General features: G+C 40.2%; 3 protein-coding genes across 9 annotated transcripts in view; 2 read left to right on the top strand and 1 right to left on the bottom strand.

The window, feature by feature from the left end:
- cita (citron rho-interacting serine/threonine kinase a) overlaps nucleotides 1-10,053 on the top strand; it is a 40,611-nt gene extending 30,558 nt beyond the window's left edge. For 4 of the 7 annotated variants that reach the window (XM_032512707.1, XM_032512708.1, XM_032512705.1 and 1 more), the window contains 13 exons: nucleotides 50-154; nucleotides 384-553; nucleotides 3,133-3,213; nucleotides 3,345-3,480; nucleotides 3,894-4,033; nucleotides 4,195-4,287; nucleotides 4,410-4,518; nucleotides 5,917-6,045; nucleotides 6,201-6,281; nucleotides 6,375-6,453; nucleotides 7,027-7,209; nucleotides 8,794-9,181; nucleotides 9,888-10,053. In XM_032512707.1, coding sequence (XP_032368598.1) covers nucleotides 50-154; nucleotides 384-553; nucleotides 3,133-3,213; nucleotides 3,345-3,480; nucleotides 3,894-4,033; nucleotides 4,195-4,287; nucleotides 4,410-4,518; nucleotides 5,917-6,045; nucleotides 6,201-6,281; nucleotides 6,375-6,453; nucleotides 7,027-7,209; nucleotides 8,794-9,181; nucleotides 9,888-9,911 — 1,718 coding nt within the window. In that variant the 3' untranslated portion in view covers nucleotides 9,912-10,053. Of the gene's footprint in view, nucleotides 1-49; nucleotides 155-383; nucleotides 554-935; nucleotides 981-3,132; nucleotides 3,214-3,344; nucleotides 3,481-3,893; nucleotides 4,034-4,194; nucleotides 4,288-4,409; nucleotides 4,519-5,916; nucleotides 6,046-6,200; nucleotides 6,282-6,374; nucleotides 6,454-7,026; nucleotides 7,210-8,793; nucleotides 9,182-9,887 lie in introns of all 7 variants that reach the window. The other 3 variants (XM_032512702.1, XM_032512703.1, XM_032512701.1) reach the window with 1 other exon arrangement.
- A 3,915-nt stretch (nucleotides 10,054-13,968) lies between these two features.
- myl2a (myosin, light chain 2a, regulatory, cardiac, slow) lies at nucleotides 13,969-16,874 on the top strand. Its single transcript, XM_032512759.1, has 7 exons — nucleotides 13,969-14,061; nucleotides 14,477-14,569; nucleotides 15,145-15,220; nucleotides 15,406-15,510; nucleotides 15,669-15,747; nucleotides 15,953-16,001; nucleotides 16,423-16,874. Exons 1-7 carry the CDS (start codon nucleotides 14,059-14,061, stop codon nucleotides 16,525-16,527), a joined length of 510 nt encoding a protein of 169 aa, XP_032368650.1. The 5' UTR covers nucleotides 13,969-14,058; the 3' UTR covers nucleotides 16,528-16,874.
- Nucleotides 16,875-18,460: 1,586 nt separating this feature from the next.
- On the bottom strand, nucleotides 18,461-23,569 carry LOC116687389 (coiled-coil domain-containing protein 63). The gene is made up of 10 exons (XM_032512740.1): nucleotides 23,448-23,569; nucleotides 23,202-23,315; nucleotides 21,681-21,803; nucleotides 21,098-21,279; nucleotides 20,736-20,920; nucleotides 20,400-20,611; nucleotides 20,239-20,313; nucleotides 18,928-19,090; nucleotides 18,732-18,839; nucleotides 18,461-18,585 (listed from the first exon to the last, which is right to left on the bottom strand). Exons 2-10 carry the CDS (start codon nucleotides 23,307-23,309, stop codon nucleotides 18,521-18,523), a joined length of 1,221 nt encoding a protein of 406 aa, XP_032368631.1. The 5' UTR covers nucleotides 23,310-23,315; nucleotides 23,448-23,569; the 3' UTR covers nucleotides 18,461-18,520.
- Nucleotides 23,570-24,160: the final 591 nt, after the last annotated feature.

The raw sequence follows: 24,160 nt of genomic DNA, 5'->3' as shown, positions 1-24,160 counted from the left end.
GATCAATACAGCGCTATCTCATAAAAAGGATGTGTTGTTTTTCTTCTAGACTATATAAAAGTTGAGGAGGAGTTTGAGCTCTGTCTGCCTGATGGAGAGGTAACCGTTCATGGAGCTGTTGGAGCTTCTGAACTCATCAACACCGCCAAGTCAGGTACTGGATCAATACCACCTAATCTGGTTGCACTCAGCCTTTTGTAGGATTTTAAGTGTATCATCTTCTCCCCAAATTTATACTTCTATACAATCTATACTTTGAATCTTAGAATAGAGCAACACGTTGACAGTTTTGCTAAGCTGTGAAATTAAGCAGCTGTTTGCAAGATAGTCAACCTCTGTGTGTGCATGTGTGCCTGTGCGTGTGCGTGTGTCTGTGTCTGTAGACATACCGTATGTGTTGAAGCTGGAGTCTCATCCCCACACCACCTGCTGGCCAGGCCAGTCAATCTACTTCATGGCTCCCAGCTTCCCTGACAAGCAGCGCTGGGTAGCTGTACTGGAGTCTGTGGTGGCTGGTAGCCGTGGATCTAAAGACAAAGTGGATTCTGATGCTGTAAGTATTGTCTGTGGAGGGTTTTTCTGCTTGTGTCAAGCCTAAATAGGTTCAAAATTTGAGTTTGCCTTTTGGATGTGTAAGAAAGACATCCAAGTGTCTCCTTTTTTCAAGACAAACTCACTTATTATGCACATTTCAAATAGTAACTTTATACAAGGGTGGCTGTGTTGGGTGTGAGAATTAGGTAAATTATATTAAATGCCTCCATTAAACATCAGCAATTGCCTTCACTTAGTTTTCTCTCCCTCCCTCTTCTTTCTCTCTCTGCATGTTGTTAACATCCACGTCTTCTATTTTTGTGTTGTCATCGTCTTTGTTGATCTGATTATACTGTGCGTGTGTATCTCCATCCAACTCGGTTGTGTGGATCATGTTTTAGGCAGGTGTTTCTAAAAGACAGAAGAACCTATCCCCTCTGGTTCAGGTACAGTAAGTAGCCGCACGAACGTTGAGCTTCAGTCAACCGATTGACTGAGCATGCAGTAGCTGTTTACATCAACACATACAACACTGATGCTGTTTAGCACAGGTCTACATGCCAGTAAGTTACTGAATATGTTCAAAGGAGCCTGTGAAAAATAGCTGCATTCAGTCAAAAAAAATCATATAAATTATTTCATACACTCATAAACCTACATAGTGCATGGGTGTGAATAGGCTCTGCTGTGCACCTCTGGCCTGGTGTCATATGCTATGTCATGTATGCTTCTGCAAAAGCCATGCACTGCTGTAGCCCCCTTCACTGAAACATGACAGACAAATGTACACATTAATTTTGCAACCTGGGCTTAGCTTAATTTCAGTCTGCAGGCTTCTGCTGTTGGTGATTGTGTGTTCATGGCACTTTACTATCCTTCTTACATTCTGTGATAAATGACCCTTGAAAATAGTCTTGTGTTCTCTAGTCTGTCTTGGCGGATGTACAGTGCTGGGATAATGCCTGACATTGGCCTACCTCCGCTTCCACTATCTTCATTACTTTGCAAAGGCACTGCCACTGCATCTGGGGCTTAGCACCGCCCTGGATGGGTGTGATAGGTTTAAAGTAATACAAACAAGCCAGGGCGCTTTTTCCTCATCCCAGAATGTTAATGTCTATTGTGAAGCCACACCATACTATAGCGCTGACACAGTGCTGTGGAGATGAGACTACATTTTCTCTAAACTGTATGTCAGCGTTTCCCAAAAAGTGTTACCCCTGCCTTGTTATTTGTGTTGCCTACTCAAAGATGCATTTGAAAGTTCATTACACTTTTAGCACTTTCTTTGCCTTACGGCAGAATACACTACATGGCCAAAAGTATTTGAACACCCACCTGAACATTACACCCATATGTGATTGCTGAACATCAAATTCCCAAAACTCCAGAGAACTATATATTTCCAAAAATGGGCATTGATATGCTCCACATTATCTGGGAAGACTTTACAAATTCCAGTTAATCTCAAAGTTGTTTGATGGGGTTAATGTCAGGGCTCTGTGCAAGCCAGTTAAGTAAGTAACTGGGAATTTCTTTATTAACCCTAATTTGGCACAAGGGCATTTAGATGCTGTGACTGGCTGCTCTCCAATGAACGTGCCACATGTATAAAGTATACACAATATACAGTTGCTGTCGGAGTTACACACGCATACACTATTTTTTCTCACGGTACAAACAAGTACATAAAAATAAGCATAGTGGGTTAGTAGCTACTTGCCCCTGTGCCCTAATGACCATACTTTAAAACGAGTGGTGTGCACCTTGATGCTACGATATCGCTTACCCGAGATTAGTGAGAATTAGTGATGGCCTGGATAAGTGTTATCCAAAAGGTCTTGTCCAAACTGCAGCCACAATGTTCTTAACACATGTATCACTGTATACTGTAGAATAATATTTCCCATAACTTTGATTGTGGGGCCCAAGACAGGAAAACAGCCCGAGAGTACACAAGTATGTGATTAGTGTGTACTTTGGCCTATAATGTATGCATTTTTAGTCCCACCCTTTTTCAGCCCAATTAGTCAATTTTACAATTAGCTGTCTATCATAAAATGGTCATCCATACTGTATAGCCTGAGATTAACAGCATCACTAAAGCTTTGAATACTGATTTAATACTAAGGCACTGCTAGTGTTTAACCATATGCTTTAATGAATTTAACTACTTTTGGCCACTGCTATATTTGCTAAAAGAAAATCTCAATCTAAGTTCCTTTAACAGCCATTTGTGTTAAGATGACATTCTATAAGTTTGACCAATTTGGGTAAATGTAGTGTAGCCCACAAATGAAGAAAATTGTATACCTTGCAAAATCATTTTGGCATTGAAACTTGGTTATTGTAGTAGCACTGTTTGGCTTATTTGTTGTTTTGTGTCTTTGGAGAAAAGACACAAAACAACAAAGTTAAACATCCCCAGATTACTGTACATGCACATTTTATTCATTAATGCTGAAGGATGGATCTCTGGCTGTCATCCTTGCTTGGTCACCTTTTCTTGCTCTAAAGCAAGTGATTTGTAGAAGATCTGTCTAACCTGCCCTCTCCATTTGCTCCATGTCTCTTTTTTTCTGCTTCTTGTCTTAATAGAAACTTCTGGGAAATTCTCTGCTGAAGCTGGAGGGTGATGACCGTTTGGACATCAACTGCACTCTGCCTCTCACTGACCAGGTGCAAAGACTTGTACTTTTATATGTTTATATGTTTGGCATTTAGTCAACACTCTAATCCAACTCTAAGTAACAGTTAGATACTCTTTTTGACTGCTTCACCATTATGATCTATCTTATCCTTTCTCTTAGATTGTGTTGGTTGGCTCTGAGGAGGGTTTGTACGCTCTGAACGTCATAAAGAACTCTTTGACCCACATTCCCGGGCTGACCTCCGTCTTTCAGATCCAGATCCTGAAGGAGCTCGACAAGCTGCTGATGATCACTGGTCAGTACATAGTATTAAAATGAGCCCATTACACTCAAGTATAACTCAGTCAATTTATTTCTAGAAGACTTTAGCATTATCGACTCAATCAGGCTATTGTTATATTGCCAGATCATTTATTTAACATCTACACTGTAGGTGTTTGTAATAACTGATTATTCTAGACCAACAACTTTTTTTATATATTACATGTTTTGAAAATTTGACATAGCGGGTAAATCAAGCTTTTTCTGCCGCCCTAATAAATTAGATAATCCTTAAATGTGAATGTACTGTAGTATATAGGATCCTAATGTGTTTTAGTCATATAGAAAGCTTTTAGCTGGTTATAATCATGTGTAAAAATCCACTGAAGTAAATAAAAGATTGCTTGTGCATCTGCCTGTGTGTGGTGTGTTTGTTGTGTCATCTAGGAGAGGAGAGAGCCTTGTGTCTGGTGGAGATTAAGAAAGTGAAACAGTCCTTGTCGCAGTCCCATCTCCCAGCTCAGCCTGACCTCAACCCCTTCATCTTTGAGACAGTCAAGGGATGCCACCTCTTCTCCTCTGGAAAGGTGGGTTAGGTTGTTGTTGTTACTTACACAGAGCAAAAATCCTCCTAGTCAGACTGTTATTTAATTAGAGTAATGAGCTGAACATCAATAGTAAAGCAGTGTGCTGTCTGATTGCAGATATTTACCACTGCCCTGATTGCTGTGTTCCTTTTTCTTTACAGATTGATAATGGGACCTGTATCTGTGCTGCTATGCCCAATAAGATTACAATTCTGCGACATAATGAAAGCCTAAACAAGTTCTGCATCAGAAAGGTGAGTGGGCCTTGCAGATGATAATGTCATGAAGCAAAGGCAGTGTTTTTGTACCAAAGTAGATGTATTGCTTCAGGGAGTAATGAGTTTGGGAATGTGTTGAACTTTTGTTTAATTTGCAGGAGATTGAGACATCAGAGCCCTGCAGCTGTATCCATTTCACTGGCTACAGCATCATTATCGGCACCAACAAGTTCTATGAGATTGAGATGAAGCAGTATGTGCTGGAAGGTAGGTCACCTGCCATTGGGATTTACACTCACCGGCCACTTTATTAGGTACCCCATGCTAGTAACGGGTTGGACCCCCCTTTGCCTTCAGAACTGCCTCAATTCTTCGTGGCATAGATTCAACAAGGTGCTGGAAGCATTCCTCAGGGAGTTTGGTCCATATTGACATGATGGCATCACACAGTTGCCGCAGATTTGTCGGCTGCACATCCATGATGCGAATCTCCGTTCCACCACATCCCAAAGATGCTCTATTGGATTGAGATCTGGTGACTGTGGAGGCCATTTGAGTACAGCGAACTCATTGTCATGTTCAAGAAACCAGTCTGTGATGATTCCAGCTTTATGACATGGCGCATTATCCTGCTGAAAGTAGCCATCAGACGTTGGTACATTATGGTCATAAAGGGATGGACATGGTCAGCAACAATACTCAGGTAGGCTGTGGCGTTGCAACGATGCTCAATTGGTACCAAGGGGCCCAAAGAGTGCCAAGAAAATATTCCCCACACCATGACACCAACACCACCAGCCTGAACCGTTGATACAAGGCAGGATGGATCCATGCTTTCATGTTGTACACGCCAAATTCTGACCCTACCATCCGACTGTCGCAGCAAATCGAGACTCATCAGACCAGGCAACGTTTTTCCAATCTTCTATTGTCCAATTTCGATGAGCTTGTGCAAATTGTAGTCTCAGTTTCCTGTTCTTAGCTGAAAGGAGTGGCACCCGATGTGGTCTTCTGCTGCTGTAGCCCATCTGCCTCAAAGTTCGACGTACTGTGCGTTCAGAGATGCTCTTCTGCCCACCTTGGTTGTAACGGGTGGTTATTTGAGTCACTGTTGCCCTTCTATCAGCTCGAACCAGTCTGGCCATTCTCCTCTGACCTCTGGCATCAACAAGGCATTTCGCCCACAGAACTGCCGCTAACTGGATGTTTTTTCTTTTTCGGACCATTCTCTGTAAACCCTAGAGATGGTTGTGCGTGAAAATCCCAGTAGATTAGCAGTTTCTGAAATACTCAGACCAGCCCTTCTGGCACCAACAATCATGCCACGTTCAAAGTCACTCAAATACCTTTCTTCCCCATACTGATGCTCGGTTTGAACTGCAGGAGATTCTCTTGACCATGTTCTACATGCCTAAATGCACTGAGTGCCGCCATGTGATTGGCTGCTTAGAAATTAAGTGTTAACGAGCATGGACAGGTTACCTAATAAAGTGGCCGGTGAGTGTATTTGTGGTAGGCATCAGCACACAAATCCTGTGTTGATAGTACTCTTTTTTTTATTAATATTTCTAAGTGTTTTAAGCAAGTCTACACTATTGTGATTCTATCACTTTGAGTTTTCAACATTCACACCTTAACCTCGTATTATATGATTTCTTTGTACAGAGTTCCTGGATAAAAACGACGTGACGCTAGCTTCAGCTGTCTTTGCCGCCTCCTCTCACAGCTTCCCCATCTCCATCATCCAGGTCACCACGGCACCACAGAAAGACGAATACCTGCTCTGTTTCCATGGTTAGACATGTATTCTCTCTCTGTGTGGGCACATATGTACAGTACATTGTGGATGCATTTGAACATGTCAACACACGTACAGTTTTGTGAGAAAAATCTACATTTCTTTTAATAGTAGACTGTTTTTCTTCTAATTATTATGATTTTTCTTGCAGAGTTTGGTGTGTTTGTGGATGCATACGGCCGCAGGAGTAGAAGTGATGATATCAAATGGAGCCGTCTGCCACTCTCATTTGGTGAGTCAGAGTTTCACTTCACTGTGCCTTTTTGTCTTTAATGGCCAATGTTATATGTGCGATATGATTTGAAGTGGATTTTTGGTATTTCAGCCTATAGGGAACCCTACCTGTTTGTGACCTACTTCAACTCTCTGGACGTTATTGAAATTCAGGGACACGCTGCTCTGGGGTAAGACTACCTTCTGCTGCTTTGTCAGTAACAGTCCGTCAGTTAGGGTTTACACTTGTTTTGTTAGTTTTTTTCCCCAGTTGCATCATCATCATCATCATCATTTTGTGGGTCTCTACTTAGTATCATTGCATATTATAGTTATTGAATATTTAATGTCCCATTACTGCCAGGTCTCAGTAAACACATCAACAAGAATCATCCATTTCAGTCAATCAATCAATCAATCACATTTATTTATATAGCACTTTACAGCAACCTGTATGTATCCAAAGGCCTTTACATCGGAATAAATAAAATAACAAACAATGAAAAGAATAAAACATAGAATACAGTAAATTCAGGAAAGGTCACATAAAACAAAGAGGAGAGGGAAAATGTCACACCGCTACTATGTATTAAAAAAATAAGTTTCAAGTTTAGATTTAAAAAGAGGTACATCTGTAAAAGTGCAAATGTTCCAAAGTCTTGGGGTAGCAACTGCGAAAGCGCAATCACCCCACAGATTATAGAAATAAAAAATATATAATATTTTAAAAGTATACAGTGTCTAATGCTCTCATCTCTTTCCAGGCCCCACTCATATGCGCACCTGGATATCCCAAACCCACGCTTCCTTGGCCCAGCCATCTCCTCTGGGGCCATCTACCTGGCCTCTTCCTACCAGAACAAACTGCGGGTCATTTGCTGCAAGGGCAACCTGGTCCAGAGCCAAGAGTGTGTAGGTGACCTGCAGCGAAACGGCTCCGGACGCAGGTGAGGACACTATTTATTGAACCTGCTTCAGATCACATTTACTGTCTGGTCTCTCCCATTCTCTTTATTAACTCATCTAGACAGTTACACTAATCTCTGTTTTGGGTATTTGTTTGGTGACATTTTTTTTAATCCACAACAATCTTTTAACTTTCTCTTAAAGTCACCACATATTTTGAGCTGTAACACATTTTCTAAGTTAGATTCATGCAGTTCAGTATGTAGTTATTCGGTATCCTGACCAGAGGCTGGATATCTCCAGTCAATTATTGTTTTGTACTTACCGAAATGTGTCTGTAGCACCTCGTTTTGTAAACTCTTGAAACTTTCCATCAGATATCCGGTCATATTAGTAATCTTATTTTTTTGATTAGGTAGTTCCATACTTACCTAAATCCAAAAATTGGGAGTATTAGTTTGTTTTATATAGGCAAGATTCTTGTTTGGCCGCTTGTGTTTAGATCATTTTTGAGAACTTTGCCTTCTTTTGTTAATGAAAAAATGCTTTTCTAGACTTGTTTTTATTTTACAAAGTATCATTTTGATATCCTCACCAAAATTTGCATATTATAACAACAGAATAAATGAACAGAATGCAAAAACAAAATTGCTACCCCAATCTATAACTCTATATTCACTCCGTATTTAATTTGTCAATTAGGAAATTGGGACATCCCATAAAGGTTTGATTGACACCTGCATTGTTTACATATTGATAAATAAATTATGCAATGCCTTCATTTGTCTATTGAAGGGAAATAAAGCTGATGACCACTTAAAGCAAAGCCCTGGTAAAGGGAAATTATTCTGCAGGAATAATAATGTCAGGTAAAGGAGTTAAAAAATAAATCACACAAAGATGTGTTTTATTTGATTATTATTCATGTCTCAGTTTACCTGAGCATGTTACTTACAGTATTCATTCATTTATTCTAGACTAAGAGCATTCCAAGCACACCACACTTTTTTGTTCCATGTACACTGGTGTTGATGATCAATGGGACTAGCTGGCACTGCTGGGCACAGGTTGGCATCCACAGGTGGTGAATGTTAAATTGTAGCCTTTATGTTTTATCTGGTTATAAAACAAGAGAGTAACACCATCATTTTGCTCTTTACAGGAGGAAGGGTTCCTTTTTTATCTGTAACAAATCCTGAGCTAGATCTTTTTATATTAAAATTGCTTTTTAAAATGCCTCCTGTCAAATGCAGAAAGAAAATTGTTGAATAAAGAGCCTGACTTCTGATTGAGACTGGTCTTTTGCAATTCTAATCTCATTAACAACTGAGCCTTTATTGCTCACAGTGCTGACTTTGAAAAGCTTTGCTCTTTAGTGTTGTTGTCAGCCTCTGACTCTGTTCTCATTTGGAAAACTAAATCATGTAGATGGGTTCAATCTCTCTCAAACCATGAATAGCAATGAACTACAGCTTATCAAATAAGCTTAATCATGCATCATCCTCACCACAACTGTTGACTTATCTGACAGTGCCCAGCAAAGCCCATGACCCGAGACAAAAAATAAATTTTTCCTTTGACCAATGCCCCCTGCCCGTCTCTGTGCCTCGGTTTCATCCTAACAGCCCCAACAAGCGTGGGCCTCCTTCCTACAATGAGCACATCTCAAAAAGGCTGGCAGCCAATCCGCTAGTTCACGGAGATCCTGGCACACCTCACCGCTACAGAGAGGCTCGCACAGAGTTTCGACGGGACAAGTCCCCCAGCCGTCCATTGGAGAGAGAGAAGTCTCCAGGCAGGATGCTGGAGAGTCGGATAGTGGGGTCTCCAGGTCGGGCAATGGCTGACCCCCGGTTAGAGCGCTCCCCAGGCAGGGCCATGGCAGACCCTCGAATGGACCGCTCTCCTGGTCGGATGATGGATGTTCGTAGGGAGAAGTCCCCCGGACGATTCGAAGAGCGCCAAAGGCTTCATACTGGCTCTGGTCGCACGCCCATACCCCCTGTTAACAAGGTTTGTTAATCATTTCTGTTGATTTTTTTTTTTTTTTTTTGCTATTTACTACTCAGCAGTTGCTGTATACGGTTGATGCACACCTGTTACTACTCAATTACAGTGATGGTACCAAAACTCTATCTTACACACTACTGGCGTGGTTCTAGGGGACGTGAAGTCAGTCGGTTGGTCCACCACTTTGATCCAGAAGGCAATGATTATGGTCCCTGGAAGATGAATTCTGATGGCAATCCCCTGACTTTTCCGCTAATACTAACAGCAATTGACATTTTAGTTTTTTAGTGATGTTGTGGGACAATAATTGGAGGGACTGTCATAAAATTTGTTTCATATACTTAAAGTGTCAAAAGGAGGAATCCTGGCGACTTTGGTGATCGCTGTAGTTTTTCTGTAGCACCACTAGCAGGGTGACATGTTTGGGTTTCAGTCAAATGCGACGCTACCAAGCCACAGCCAAGTGGACCAATCACAGTTGTCGCCGCAACGTGTAGTTAAATTTTTTTGAGAGGTGCATGTCTGGTGTAGGGTCTCCATCTCCACGCACCTATGTATGTACCCATGGCCCTTTAGTTTTATATAATAATTATATTATTGTATGTTTTGGTTCAGATTTTAAATGAACATATTTCAAGTATAACAATCTAAGTGGTCTATGCATGTGTATGTATTAACCTGACTTTATGTTTTTGAATTTATTCTACAGGTATGGGACCAATCATCTGTTTGAGAGACAGCGAAGCCACATACCCAGCATGGAAAAAGAAATGCAACGGTGGGAGCAGAGAACTAGTGAGAGTGTCACCAATTTCTGATGAAATACTGCCACACATCAGTTTTGCCTGACATCTAAGCTGACAAACCCACAGAGGGAAAAAAAACATAGCAGTCAGAACAGAGAGAACAAGAATAATAAATAATGTTAAATAGAATCAGGTTATTTTTCTCAATGAACTGACTTGAGTCAATAAAGGTCAACAAAATGCCATATTAAACAACTTTTTGAGCAGGTTTTTCTTTGCAATGTGTTTGAGTATGCGCTGTGTACTCTGAGAAAGGATTAGTGATTAAATTTGATATATTTTTCAAGAACAAAATCTGGAAAATGAGTTCTTAACTTTTGACCTGACTCGGTGGGTTTTGCTAGTTTTAGTTAACTCCAGACAGTAGTGACTAAGTTAAATAAGCACAGCCGTAGCAACTTCATCTCACAACTCAAGGCCTAAATATTTACTAAATCAGTCACTAGTGAAAATGGCAGAGTCTCACTCAAAATAGTATTAATAGAACTGGATCCTTTCCACGCTCAACTCTGTCCACAGTAGCCCCAGATCAGGGCAGGAGAGTACGGTACATCTTTTAGCATTTCTGGCTCCAGCCCTGCGCTGACATGTCATCACACAATCATTATCAGCTAATTACAATCATTTTCTGCTAGTCTGTCTTCTGACAAGGCTTCGGTTAGTTAGGGTGGCAGGACTTGACTGGAGCACTAACAATTCAAAATAAAATGTAAGTAACCTAACCCTCCCTGCCCTGTAGAACAACAAAGCTCAACATTAAAACTGCACTACCCACAATCCCTAGCAGGACTTTCTAATCCTTCAGAACGCTATCTGACTGTACATAGACAAGACATAATTTTATATATATATATTGAGAAGGAATTTCAAGGCTGGATAAGCCATGTCTATTTTTGTTAAAGAAAAAAGTGATTACATGTCCTCTTGAATGTCCAATGAGTATTCTTTTAATATGTCAAAACATCCTTTATCAAGTGAGTGATTGTATCTGGATCCAACTCGTGTATGCACTTCCATCTGTCAAAGGCAAAACCTCAGAGCTGAACAAAACAACGGGGGGGCGGGAATCATGTTTGAAGCTTACAACATAGTACTTGAGCATTTCTTTTTGTACAATGTCTCTTTTATTGTAAATAACCCAAAATTGTTCAAGGTGAAGTTGTAAGTATTTGTTTTTCCCCTGATCCGTAAATGGCATGGATATGTATATCTGAAATGAAACGGAGTGTTGTCTTTTGCTTCTGCCTCATTTGGGTTATACTTTTCTTCCACGATTTAAAAGCAAAGCACGTGAATAACAAATTCGCTCTTTTAACTATTACCTATTTGCACAGTAAATGCATATGAGTATAATTACTTTTGATCGCTTCTTTTTCTTTTATCAAGGCAGTCTTGGCAAAGTAAATGGTTAAACAGTCCAACAATAAAGGACACTAAAATCCATCCAAATGTAGTTTTTTTGGCTATCAGTGTCCAAGTGCTTACACCAGGGGATTTTATTTCTATATGTATTATCATTTGATTCATGGAGATGAGATGCCACACTTTAACTTGCCCAGTGTGTCTTTTAACAGTAGGGCGCTCAATAGGAAGAGGTTTCTTTAACTTTCTGGATCCACTATCCACTGTGGTTCTTTTTAGATGTAAAAACTCTTTGAATGTACTTGAGCCAAGAACAGAGAATTATTGGTCACAAATGTTCAACAAAAAGCACCCAATGCTACGGATTGCACACGTTTTCCACCGATCTCTAAGGGACTCTAAACAAAAGAATTTCCCATCCTGTTTTATTTCATTTTTTAAATAATTTTTTTTTAATTTGTATTTTCATTCACATGGTCATAATGCCGTAACGCTGGATATGATATTGATGTCTGCTAACAAATGTTTTATTAGCGTTCCCTGTAGAGATTTTGTCACAGAATATTAAATATTATAACCATTGTCTTTCAATTCTTTGCCTCCTTATATTGTGCTTGTGTGCCTGTGAGTAGGTAATATCCTGCAGACACAGAACTCCCTCCTAATTCACTCTATGGAATGTGAAGGAAGAGAAAACTGTGCTTTCTACTCACCCCTCACACTTGAGGCTGCTTGTGAAATGACCATTTGTCCATGTCCATTGTGTTAGAAGAGGTTAGTCTATTTATAGGTGTCTGATCCCAGCGCTCAGCCAACGTGACAATGGCCTGCCATTCCAGTCACAGTAGCTGCAGCTCCAGTCCGAAACTGAGACGAGCAAAAGGGGGGACGTTTTTAACAATAGCATCTGCAGCAATAACTCTTCTAATTCTGACCTCCTTGTACACACCATGCTGTGAGATGATACCAGTGACATCTGCTGTTAATCACCAGCATTTTATTTGACAGTGAGCGTACTCAGTGCAGGGAGGCTTTGAGCTCCGCTCTTTATATAGATCACACCCACGCGGCCCCCCCTCCTCACCCCGGCCCATTCAGCTCATTTTCACAGACTCACTTTTCTTGACCTGGGAGCCAGAAGTGATACTGGACGACGTGTTAATGGTGCAATGTCACATTGTAAGAACGTGTTCAGTGTCAGCAGTGTGTCTCACTTCAGTATGTCGCACCTACTGCTGTTGACAACACTGAGCTTAGTTTCACAAAGTCTTTAGAGCTAACACCAGTGTAGTGTGCAGAGTAGATCGAAGACATCCTTTGATGCAGTTCCTTCTTTGGCCTGCATCCTGTATTTTATCTCATTTTACCTTTTAGGAATGAAAAGAATTGATGATAATCTGTTTCACTGGCAGAATGGTACAGGTACATTTACATTTAATGTGTTCTGTTCCATGCTGTACTATGAAGCATGTGAGACATGTGACTCAGGCAGTAAACACTCCCCTGACAGGTCAATAAATTACACTCGAGGAGCTGGTGATTTCCACACTCTCTCGTCATGTCTTGTATCAAATGAAGACAACACACACACATCAGAATATCAAATTTGATGTTGTTAAATATTTTGTTGGTGAAAGTAGGTGAATTCCAGCTCAAAATCCCAGTCCTTGGATACAGGCTCAGGTTTTCAAAACCTTTTGTGGGTCAAAGATCTTTGAAATCGAGTTCTTCAAATAAATTCTTCAAATGTTCAATTATCAATCTGTTGGACTGGTAAACGGTTTTTACCTGCGTGCTACTTACAAAGTACATCTATTACATTTTTGAAAGATTAAAAATTAGACATAATTTCCAAGGACCTTTTTTGAAAGCAAATCTTATTGAATGGACAAGCCATCCTCTGTAGTCAAGGCTGTTGGTATGAGACTGTACAATGTTTTGTTAATTTTAAAATATATATGAATATGTATAATGGATTTCACTCTCATCAACACCAGTTACATTGCATCGTCTAAGATATGTTTAATGCATTCGCTGTAGGGCAGACCCATTTTCAGTGACTTCATAGCCTTAACTTTGCCATAGACTTTTGAAAAAAAGCTTCAGACTGCATTTGATATTGTTTCAGGTGGGACTGGATCGCCCAACACAAACCCCACTTTGAATGTTCATAGCAAGCACGCTCCAGTGAGAACTTCAAAAGTCAAACTGGTCAGCTGGAGGATAACTGCCGGATTTCTGCAGATTTATACTCTTAATATGTGTGGTGGCACTCTGGGTCAACCCTCTCCTGGCATTTTTAAAAAATCATTAAGACAAAGTAAAAAGAAGACTGCAGACTTAATAACATCACTTTCATTGAGGTAGTACCATGTCTTTCTATAGTTTAGGCGGTCAAGACTGCGTTGTGGACAAAGGGCAGTTTAAAGTGATTAAGTGCTTTAACCTTCAGTCTGCTCTTGATATTCTAAACCGGTTATTCAAATCGTCTTTGTCCAATGTGTGTGCCTGTGTTTCTTCTTCTTTTTTTTTTGCCAGCATGCAATATTGTATGTGCTGTATGAAGCATCATTTACCTGCCACTTCCTAAAGAGGGCATAGTTTATAAATATCATCCAGTAGAGCTGAGGGTTGGGGGCTACAAAAGGGCACCTACAATCTCTCCATTGTTCACTGGCATCGTTGTTGGTCTGACCTCCCAGCTGCTCAGCCATGGTAAGTCACTCACTGTGGGTGGGATGCTGTTTGATGGTGCAAGGATAGTTACGGGACACACGTTTTTTTTGGGAGGCTTCAAGGATGCTACATTAACATTTTCTGTTCTTAACTCATTAATATAAAAACATATTTGGATGGAAAGTAGCTTACCGTTGCAGACGTTTAATTTTACCAACTTTTTACTCCAAATTGCTAGGTGCAGGCTACATTTAGCTTTATTTAGCTAACTGATACATTCAGCTAAATTACAAACATCATTTTCAAGGACAAATAATCACATGCAATGTTTATGCTCTTGTGTGATTGCCCAAATGCAAATCCCCTCCTCTTATAAAGATGCTCTTCTATGATTCTTACCCCTAACTGCCATGTAGTGTCTGCCTCATCTCTTTTCCTTTCTTTCTGCCAAAAGGCCCCAAAGAAAGCCAAGAAGAGGTCAGCAGAGGGAGCCAACTCGAATGTGTTCTCCATGTTTGAGCAGGCTCAGATCCAGGAATTTAAAGAGGTGAAAGCTGCTCGACCAATTTTTTACCCCACCTATTTTACATTTGGCTGGGAACGACACACCCATTGTGGAAATGGCCTATGCACATGCATGTTAGTGTTTCCGTCTTAAAAAATACACAGCAACACATACAGAGGTTTCTATTTCTTTTTCCCTCTGCATCCTCCTCTCTTTCCATTTCCATTGTTCACCATTGTAGTATGCCCACCTGTCTATTTTTCTGTCCCTGGCTTGTCAGCAGTGAGGCTTGTGGTATGCTGGTATGACGGTCAGTGGTGCCCAGACATCCAGACTGTGTCATCAGTGATTAGGCTGCAGATAAACTGCTGGGCATGCCCTGGATGCCAGGCTAAACCTCAGGGGGGGGACACAGGTTATAAATACTTATCAGTGGTCATCTATAAAGATGGCACACAAAAATATTCAAGGAAAGAAAGAGAATCAAAAAAGGTGTGTGGCAGATTAGAATGTTTCTGTCTGAAGAAGTGGGCTGGAAGCATGTGGCTGTAATCCGTTTTCCAAGACAGAGAGACTCATTCATGTGTACTGTACTTTCACCTGTGCACTGACCTCAGGCCTTCACTATCATGGACCAGAACAGAGACGGATTCATCGACAAGAATGATCTGAGGGACACTTTTGCTGCTCTAGGTATGTCGACATCCCTCATGTTCAGTCTTACAAGATGCTGTGAGTTGATTTGTTTTTATTGCAGGTAAAGAAGATAGTCATGAGCTACAATGCAAAACAGATCCTAGATCAACAACACTCGAGCTCCATATTTTTCGGAATCTGCTTAATCTGATTGTGTCGTGTGTTCACGTTTGTTGCCGTAGGACGTCTCAATGTGAAACAGGAAGAGATTGACGAGATGCTCAAAGAGGCTCCTGGCCCGATCAACTTCACTGTCTTCCTCACCATGTTTGGTGAGAAGCTGAAAGGTAAGGACAGGCTAAAGATGAAAATGGAATCCCAAAAACTAAACCTGAGTCATGCAAGCAGAGTATTTATACGAGTATGTTTCAGGAACTACACTGACTGTTTTACTGTCTTATATTCTCTACATCTAGAATTTATCTAATACATATTTAATATCTAGGTGCTGATCCAGAGGAGACCATCCTCAATGCGTTTAAAGTCTTTGACCCTGAGGGGAAAGGTGTGCTGAGGAAGGACTAGTAAGTGACTTAACACATTCTTGACTCAGCGTCACTTTGCAAAATGCAAATACATTGCAAAGGATGACATGTGAGCTTTTCACTCCCAATTTACGACTTCATCTGAGTCTGACTGCAATGATTCATCCATTACAACCTGCACATTTCCTCCTGGTGTGAGTTACTTGTCATCTCATACGGTGTTTTCTCTTTTTTTTCTGTTCAGTGTGACACAGATGCTAACAACACAAGCAGACCGATTCTCCCCTGAAGAGGTACATTGTGGTCCTTTTATCCAAATACTCACTGTGATGTCTGATTGCTGTGTGTGTGTGTGTGTGTGTGTGGTGTGTGTGTGTGTGTGTGTGTGTGTGTGTGTGTGTGTGTGTGTGTGTGTGTGTGTGTGTGTGTGTGTGTGTGTGTGTGTGTGTGTGTGTGTGTGGTAGTCCTTTTCTCCTAATACTCATTATTATGTCTGATTGAGTCTGTGTGAGTGAGTGGGTGATTCCGCCATGCACAGAAGGATAGACATCATCATGATGTTTGTCTGAATTGTCGTCATGAACATTTTATTTAAAAAAAATGAACTCAGTGAATCATCGTCCCACCTTTTCATGCATGCTGGGCTATTGTCTTTGTGAAGGGCTAAAGCTCTTTTAAAAGTGATGTATTGCTGTTTTTTGTTTTTTTGGTGAGATGGAGCAGATGTTTGCTGCATTCCCCCCAGATGTTGCAGGGAACCTGGACTACAATAATCTGGTTCACATCATTACCCACGGAGAGGAAAAGGACCAGGAGTAAACCTTTTTTGTCAACTTGTTCATCAAATAGAAAGTCCGTCTTTTGCTGGTACGTGACTTGATTGTGGCCCACTGCCTTAAAGGAGATATGGACCGTGGTTTATTTATGCATCTTTATGTAGGCTGCATTGTCTATGCACAATACTCACCCAAAACCGCAAGAGGACCATGACAAAATGTTCTCTTCCAGGCCCCAAAAAAGAATGTTTCCACATTCACTTGAGACTAATTCGATTATTTTCCGTTGTCATTTTGTACACTCAAAACCACCTGCCTTTCATTTTCATAGAAAGTATCCATTTGTAAGGTCTGTGCGTGTTCGTCTAATAAAAGTTTTCAAAGACAGAAGCCAATTGTCACTTTGATTTCTGAAAAACAAAATTCAAGACACCTAGGGAAAGAACAGTACAAACGGTACAGAGACAATACAAAAGAGGTTATATTCCTGTGAGTCATATGTTTATAAGATTATCATATTACTGCTTGAACACGTGGCTATACCAGCTAGTCTTTTAGTCCATGTTAGGTAGTGAGTGTGTGTACTTGAGAATAGTGATTGATGGTCCACTGAAATCCCCCATGAGATTCGAAACATGTGTTTGGCATTGTTTGTGTGTGTGTGCCCATGTGTATTTCCGTTCATATGCATGCATAAAGTCATATATGTGTGTATTGTGTGCACACATTAAAAGGGTTGGCTTCTGAAACAGAGGGCTTAAGTGAGACAAAGCCCTGCTGTTATTTTAGTTCTGTGATGATGTGAAGAGGGTAATGCTATACTGTGGAGTTCATGCGGCAGGCACACAATAGGATGCCACCAAGTGATCCTTGGTGCCCTCACCAACCCCATTTGCTAGACTTTGGCTGGTGAAATTCCCTGGTTGTTGGCAGCTGGAGAGACCGGGGCAGCCAGCTAGTCCACCCCAGACCAAAGTTTGCTTTCTAGAGAGGAGAGGAGATATGTAGGGAGTGCTGAGGGATAAGTGCTTGGATTAACTTGCACATTTGAGCTCACATCATGTGCCCTGTTTTAACAGTCTCTAGAAACAGACTGTGGCCATTAAAGGAGGGGAATTAGGTCACTTGAGGAAAAAAATAGCATGTTGTGCCTTTAACGTTAGTTGCACCTGCTACTGCATCTGAATGAACTGTTACCATGAAAGCTGCTCTAATCACAATTTGTTGTATCAACCGTGGAAGAAATGACAAAAGTGTAATGTGAAAACAATCATTTGTAGTGACCAGCCCACGGAGAATTGTCACCTAAGTCAGCTGTTCCTTTCAGCTCTGCAAAAGCAGTTTAGATCTTTGTTTTGATTTTAAAACCTACAATGTTTTTTTTCTCATTAACCTTGTTTCTAACAGCCCAAAACTACTCTGATAAACCCACTGTACACTACATGTCCAGCAAAAAATTGCAGACAGACAAAGTTAGCGAATAGCTGGAGAACACAGTGGAGAATTTAGACAGATATTTCTTTCAATAGTTGGTGGAGACAAAAAACAATACTAAAAAGAGAGTGAGTATTCAACTTACATTCATCAGGTGGCCAGAAACATGGCAAAAAAAAAAAATTGCTAACGCTACTGTGTGTGATCTGTTAACTGATTGCTAACCCATGCAGGGGCATCCGACTCAGGGGTAAAGGGGACTGAATATACTGGGCCCTTTGTTCAGGGCCCCCAAAACCATTAGCCACAACAACTTTATTATCTGCCAATATGCTAAATGTTTTGTTTTCAGAAAGGTGTGGGGTTCCTCTACCTTCCAATGGCTAACTTAAAAAATAAATGCAGCTTTAATATTGATTAATTCACATGTCAGATGCAACACGGATGGTCTCAGTATGATCTTTTAGGATTAACATAAAACTCTGCATTCAATTCTGAAGGACAAAGTTATCGTACTGTATGCTACATAAAGAACCACCATATGATGCTGTAATGAGTTTATTGCCACCAAAAGTGTTTAAAAGGCACCATTTTCTGTCTGATCAGGCAGACTTGACCGAGCGTGAAGAAGACCTGCAGCGCTCTGTTTCCACAACTGCCTCCTTTTCTGTAACAAATACACATACAGTTTATGGTGGAGCATGTGTATATAAAAATGGTTAGATACAGTATTATTAGTTTTGTTCAAGAAGACTACCACTGCTTTTTTGAAATCACACAGTTTCACACTGTAAGGTTTAAGGTGTTTCACACCTGGTAGCAAGTCAGAGTTGGCCAACAGCAACTTCTCAGGAACCAAGTACTCGTCTTTCACGTTGTTGGCCTGGATCAGAATGTTACTAATTCTCTCCTCAAGGATACCTGAAGTAGAGAGAAGCCGACAACAGGGGTGTTAAAATGAGAAAATTGTAATTCAGGGCCAGGAATAGGGGGTTAAGAGGTAACCTACTGGTGAAGTGTACAATGTTGTCAGTGTTGACGATGACCACTTCTTGCATTATCTTGTCTAAAAGACCACTGATGGCAGTCATCAGCTGGTCCAGAGAACTCTGAACCACAGCACACTGCTTCTCCAGCGAGTCGGACAGACAGCTATACTTCTCCAACTCAGACTACAGCACAGAAAGACACAGGAGGAAAAAAAGACTGAAAAAGTGCTGTTTTAGCTGATTTTTAAGAACCAAGGGTATCTAATCTTTTTATAAAGTATAAAAATATTTTAAAATGTATCTTGGACAAAGCTTTGAGACATTACCAACACTGGGGTATACAAGATATTAATAGACAACATTACTTAATCAAAGCCATTTTGTCTTTTAATGTCATCATGCGATAAGAAAAAACGATCCAAGCTGAAAAACCCAAAACAAGGAAGATGTGCCTGTGATATTCTTCTCATTTACTAACTGTATAGTCATACATCAAGTATTAGACAGACTTTAATGTACACATCAGGTACTGTAAGTAACATTTTAGTATTAAGTTGTTCTTTGCAAAGTCCAAGTCTTCCTTTGACTAGTGTGGATTTGTAGGCCTGGCTTTGAAGTTAGGGGACTAAGATACTGTGAGATAATGTGACAGTGTACTGCATGTAATATATTATCTCGAAAAAGATATGGTCAGACCGAATAATGTTCTGATCTGTACAGGATCAATTAAATGTTAAAATTAATTAATATTTGGGATAATTGACTAAAATGCAACTATATACAAATTAACAATTACAAAACTGTGTGGCCCACCAACAGCAGATTTTATATCATTGCTGTTTGGTAGATTTTCACGTTTTTAGCTAAAGCTTGATCCATAGCTCATAAAACCCATCAAAGTGGATTGGGTAAGGTCAAAAATATTTTTAATCAAGCAATCAAAGCTGTTTTTTAGGTCCATAATTGTAAAGATCATGGAGATACAAGGTTTCAGTTCGATTTTCTTTTTAAATTTATTTATAGTATCAATTCATAACAAGAGTTATCTCAAGACACTTTACAGATAGAATAGGTCTAGACCACACTCTGTAATTTACAAAGACCCAACAATTCCAGTAATTCCCTTTGTACCTGAAAAATGTGTTGCTTGGAAAAAGCTCAGATCCAAGTTCATTTCTTGCATTATACAATAATTATGTTATTATAATCCTATTCAGCTAAAGTAAAGCACTGTAACAATATTGACAACATGTACAGTACATTGTTTGAAACTATGAAATGGAACTAGCTACTGCATCATGTGATCTGTTAGGTCAGACAGTGAGACTCACCTCTAGATCCTTAAGAAGGCTTTCAATCTGCTCATCATGTCCTTTGTTCTCTTCCTCCAGGAACAGGATATCACTCTGAAAGAGGAACACATGTGTATAAATATAAAGTACACTAGGTTAAACTGTGGCTGTGAGTATTTGTTAACAGGACATGCGCATGCCTTCATCTTGTCTGTGCAGTTCTTCAACATGTTCCTTCTTTTATGGAGCTCGTTGATGTAACTGATGTGAGCAAAATTCTTCTGTTCATTCTGAATAAACATGTGGCTTATTTGACGCAGGTCTCTTTCTTCAGTGACCCGCACCAGAGTGCTGTGTCCCTGCATGTACATCTCCAGCTCCTTTACTCCATTCTCACATTGATGCTGTTTCTCTGTTACAGGGATATAAAGATAGCAGACTATTAACAAGTCAGATTATGTCTGAACATGACATTTAAAATGAATTTAGGTTGGAAACCAAGCCAGTATAAGCCTTGATTAAGATTAATATTATACTTTTCTTCTTGGAGTCTTTATCTTCTTCCAAAGGAATCATTCCCTGGAACTTTGTCTCCATGAAAGTCTGCCTTTTGACGTCATGGGCGATGGTAGTCTTCAGCTGCATCTTTCTCTTAGCAAAAAGAACTGTCTCCAGCTCGTTGCACTCCCTCAGCTCCAGCATTCGGAGCTCGGCCTCTGACCTGTAGCACAACACAACACAAACACACATCAAATAACAAATGCTCCTGGGCGCTTGGGTAGCTCCCTTGGTTGAACAGGCGCCCACATATATAGGATTAGTCCTGTTTAAACTGTCCTATATAAACAAAGGCCTAAAATGTTTTTGTTTTCCATATCCACTCAAACACATGAATTACCTCTGGCTGAAAGCAATATTAAACCTTTCCCCCAGTTTCTCTGTGATGTTTTGCTGTGCAGCCAACTGTCTGTTGAATTTCCTTTCGATACTGCGCCATAAGTCTTTCTGCTGCAGAAGGTGAGCAATGTGTTTGCGGTGATCCATGTTGCTGCACAGCAACTCGTCAAACTTAACGGTGTCCTACAGGAGACGAGGGAAGAATTGGAGTTAAGGCTAAAACCCGGGACTCTTCATAGGTTTGAGCATTTTAAATTTGCGTAGAAGTCAGTGAATTAGACTGTGATGAGGGTCTTTCATTTAAAATTAGGGCTTGCAGTAGAGGAATAATTTGACATTATTTGGTGGCAATGTAGGCTACTTATTCTCTTCTCCAAGAGTTAAATTAGAAGATTGATACCACTCTCATACGTGATAGAGGTATCAATCTTCTAATTCATCAAATTCTTAGCAAGAAAGCAATGATGTGTGTTTCCCAAAGTTACAAAGTATTCCTATAAGGAATTGATTAATTGAAATGAGATTTGAATGTCATTGTTACATGCATGTGTGTATGAAACTACGTTTTTTTTTAGCATTAGTACCTGGTTGAGTTTGTTTTCTAAGACACGGATGTGTTTCCTGTGGCGGCCATGTTCCCCTTGTTGTTTTAGGATACCACCTGGGACTGTTAACATCTCCAGAATCCTGCTCTCTGACACAGTTACCTGGTGCCACACGGGAAACAAACAAGACACAATAAATACAATGCACTCTTTAACTATACAGAGAGGGACAGGTCGTTGGCTGTAGCACATTGGGTTTAAAAATGAAACACAATGAATTTACAGTAAAGGTCTGACTTTCAGCTTGAAGAGTGCCTGAGCAGTGAAGGAACTGCAACACTTTCAATATGTAAATTAGTCCTCTGCAATGTTTGTACAGTGCAGCACTACAATGGGGCAACCCCTCCTACTCTACAATGCCTACAATTGTTATAAATATATAACTTAAAGTTAAAGGTTCCATGACATAAAAAATTCACTTCATGAGGTTTTTTAACATTAATATGAGTCCCCCCAGCCTGCCTATGGTCCTCCAGTGGCTAGAAATAGTGATAGGTGTAAACCAAGCCCTCTGTATCCTGCTCTGCCTTTGAGAAAATGAAAGCTCAGATGGGCCGAGCTCGAATCTTGCTCCTCATGAGGTCATAAGGGGCAAGGTTACCTCCCCTTTCTCTGCTTTGCCCGCCCAGAACATTTGGCTCACCCATGTGAGGGAGACATCATGGCTTTCAAACGAGCAAAGTGGCAGGCTACAGACTGAGAAATGGTACATACTAAGGAAAGCTCATTGTGGGACTGGCTCTAGTGATTGTAATTCTACCCTAAGGCTGAATTTTGGGAAAGAGACTTCAGATACAGTGTTAGGGGACCACTAAGGTCTAACTAAAAACATCCAAAAAGCACCATCTCATGGGACCTTTAAAAGTCAACTCCTTCATTGTCAATCCATTCCAATGTGCTGAATGTTGAATGCTAAAAACAGCTACTGTACACATCTACCTCCCCTGCTGCTGCCCTGCTACGCCCTGCTATTCCCTGCTACGCCATGCCCTAAACTGCTACAACTATACCTAGTGTTAGTTCCATTATCTTTATTGTTACTACAATTGCCACTGTTCACCATACTTCCAACCTGCACCGGCAGATGTCAGCCCACCAAGAGCAAGGATTTGTCCGAGGTTTTTGCCTGAAAGAAAGTTTTTCTTCGCCACTGTCACACTAAATGGAATGGCTGTTGGGGGAATTATTGGAATTGTTGGGTCTTAAATAGATACAGATAGAGTGTGGTCCACACCTACTCTATCTGTAAAGTGTCTTGAGATAACTCTTGTTATGATTTGATACTATAAATGAAACTGAATTGAATTGTTGTATTTGATCGAATAGCAATAATACAATAATCTGCTAACATAAGGTATGCTACCACTGGTATTGATACTACTGCACTTCTACCATCACTGTTACTGTGACATCTACTCATATAGCATAACACACATCATATCTCAACACAAACAGAGCTGAAACACACTAAATACAATATATGTCTGTCTTGTAGTTTACCTCCCTATCCAGAGTGGCCAAATTATCCTTCTGCTGGCTGATGAGCTTCTTATACTGGTCATTTTCCTCCAGCAGGTTGTTGTATTGCTTTACAATGTCGGTTTCCATTTTTATCTAGATGTGAAAAGAGTCCAGTTAACGTAAGTGATTAGTTTATTATTTTCCACTCTCAACTTCACACACAAGTAGTTTGGAAAATGACCGTATAAAGTTTTGCCACTAAAAGTTCCAAGAATAATGACCTACCTGCCAGATGTGGAGTCAAATCCTAATTAAACAGTTAGGAGGAAATCTTGCTTCATCTTTCTGTAGTACTCAAACTGTAGGCTAAAGCATTTCTCAGTTCAAACATAAACATTCCAAAAAACACTGTGTTTATTTACTGTTGTGCCAGGACCATGTGAATAATGATATGAACATCACATGTGATAGTTCAACAATAGTGTGTCTTTAAATTATTATGATTATGTTGGCTCTGAAAGCAAAAGTATATGACTGACTTAAAACATGCTGAAGTGGACACATCGTTAGACTCACTGAAACAAATTAAAGCAACAATAAAAAAACAGCATCAGTACGTTGAGTGCAACTCTCACTGAATCTGAACGTGTATTAGTAGTTTGCACTAGAACTCCCCCTAGCGGCCATTAGGAAAAATGAAAGATGAAATAAATCAACGGTGCATGATGGTCAAGGTCTTCACTGATCACAGTATCCACAACATGTCTTCATGAAAAATCAAATCTACCAGCTTAATAAATATTAACTCTCAATCAATTCCTCAAAATTAAACCTGTAAATCATCATGCAACAAGATAAAAATGATAGCTTTTACATGCAGAAATCTTGTTGAGAGGACATGAAACACATAAAAACCTATTTTATCCCACAATGAGGTCCAATCTCAATGCTGAGCACCATTCGCTGTAAATCCCTGTAGGATTATTATACCAATCATT

This window comes from Etheostoma spectabile, chromosome 4 (assembly GCF_008692095.1).
Source record: "Etheostoma spectabile isolate EspeVRDwgs_2016 chromosome 4, UIUC_Espe_1.0, whole genome shotgun sequence".
In the NCBI taxonomy this organism is placed as follows: domain Eukaryota; kingdom Metazoa; phylum Chordata; class Actinopteri; order Perciformes; family Percidae; genus Etheostoma; species Etheostoma spectabile.
Note: the sequence above shows the minus strand (reverse complement) of the source record. Positions and strands in the feature narration are given on the sequence as shown.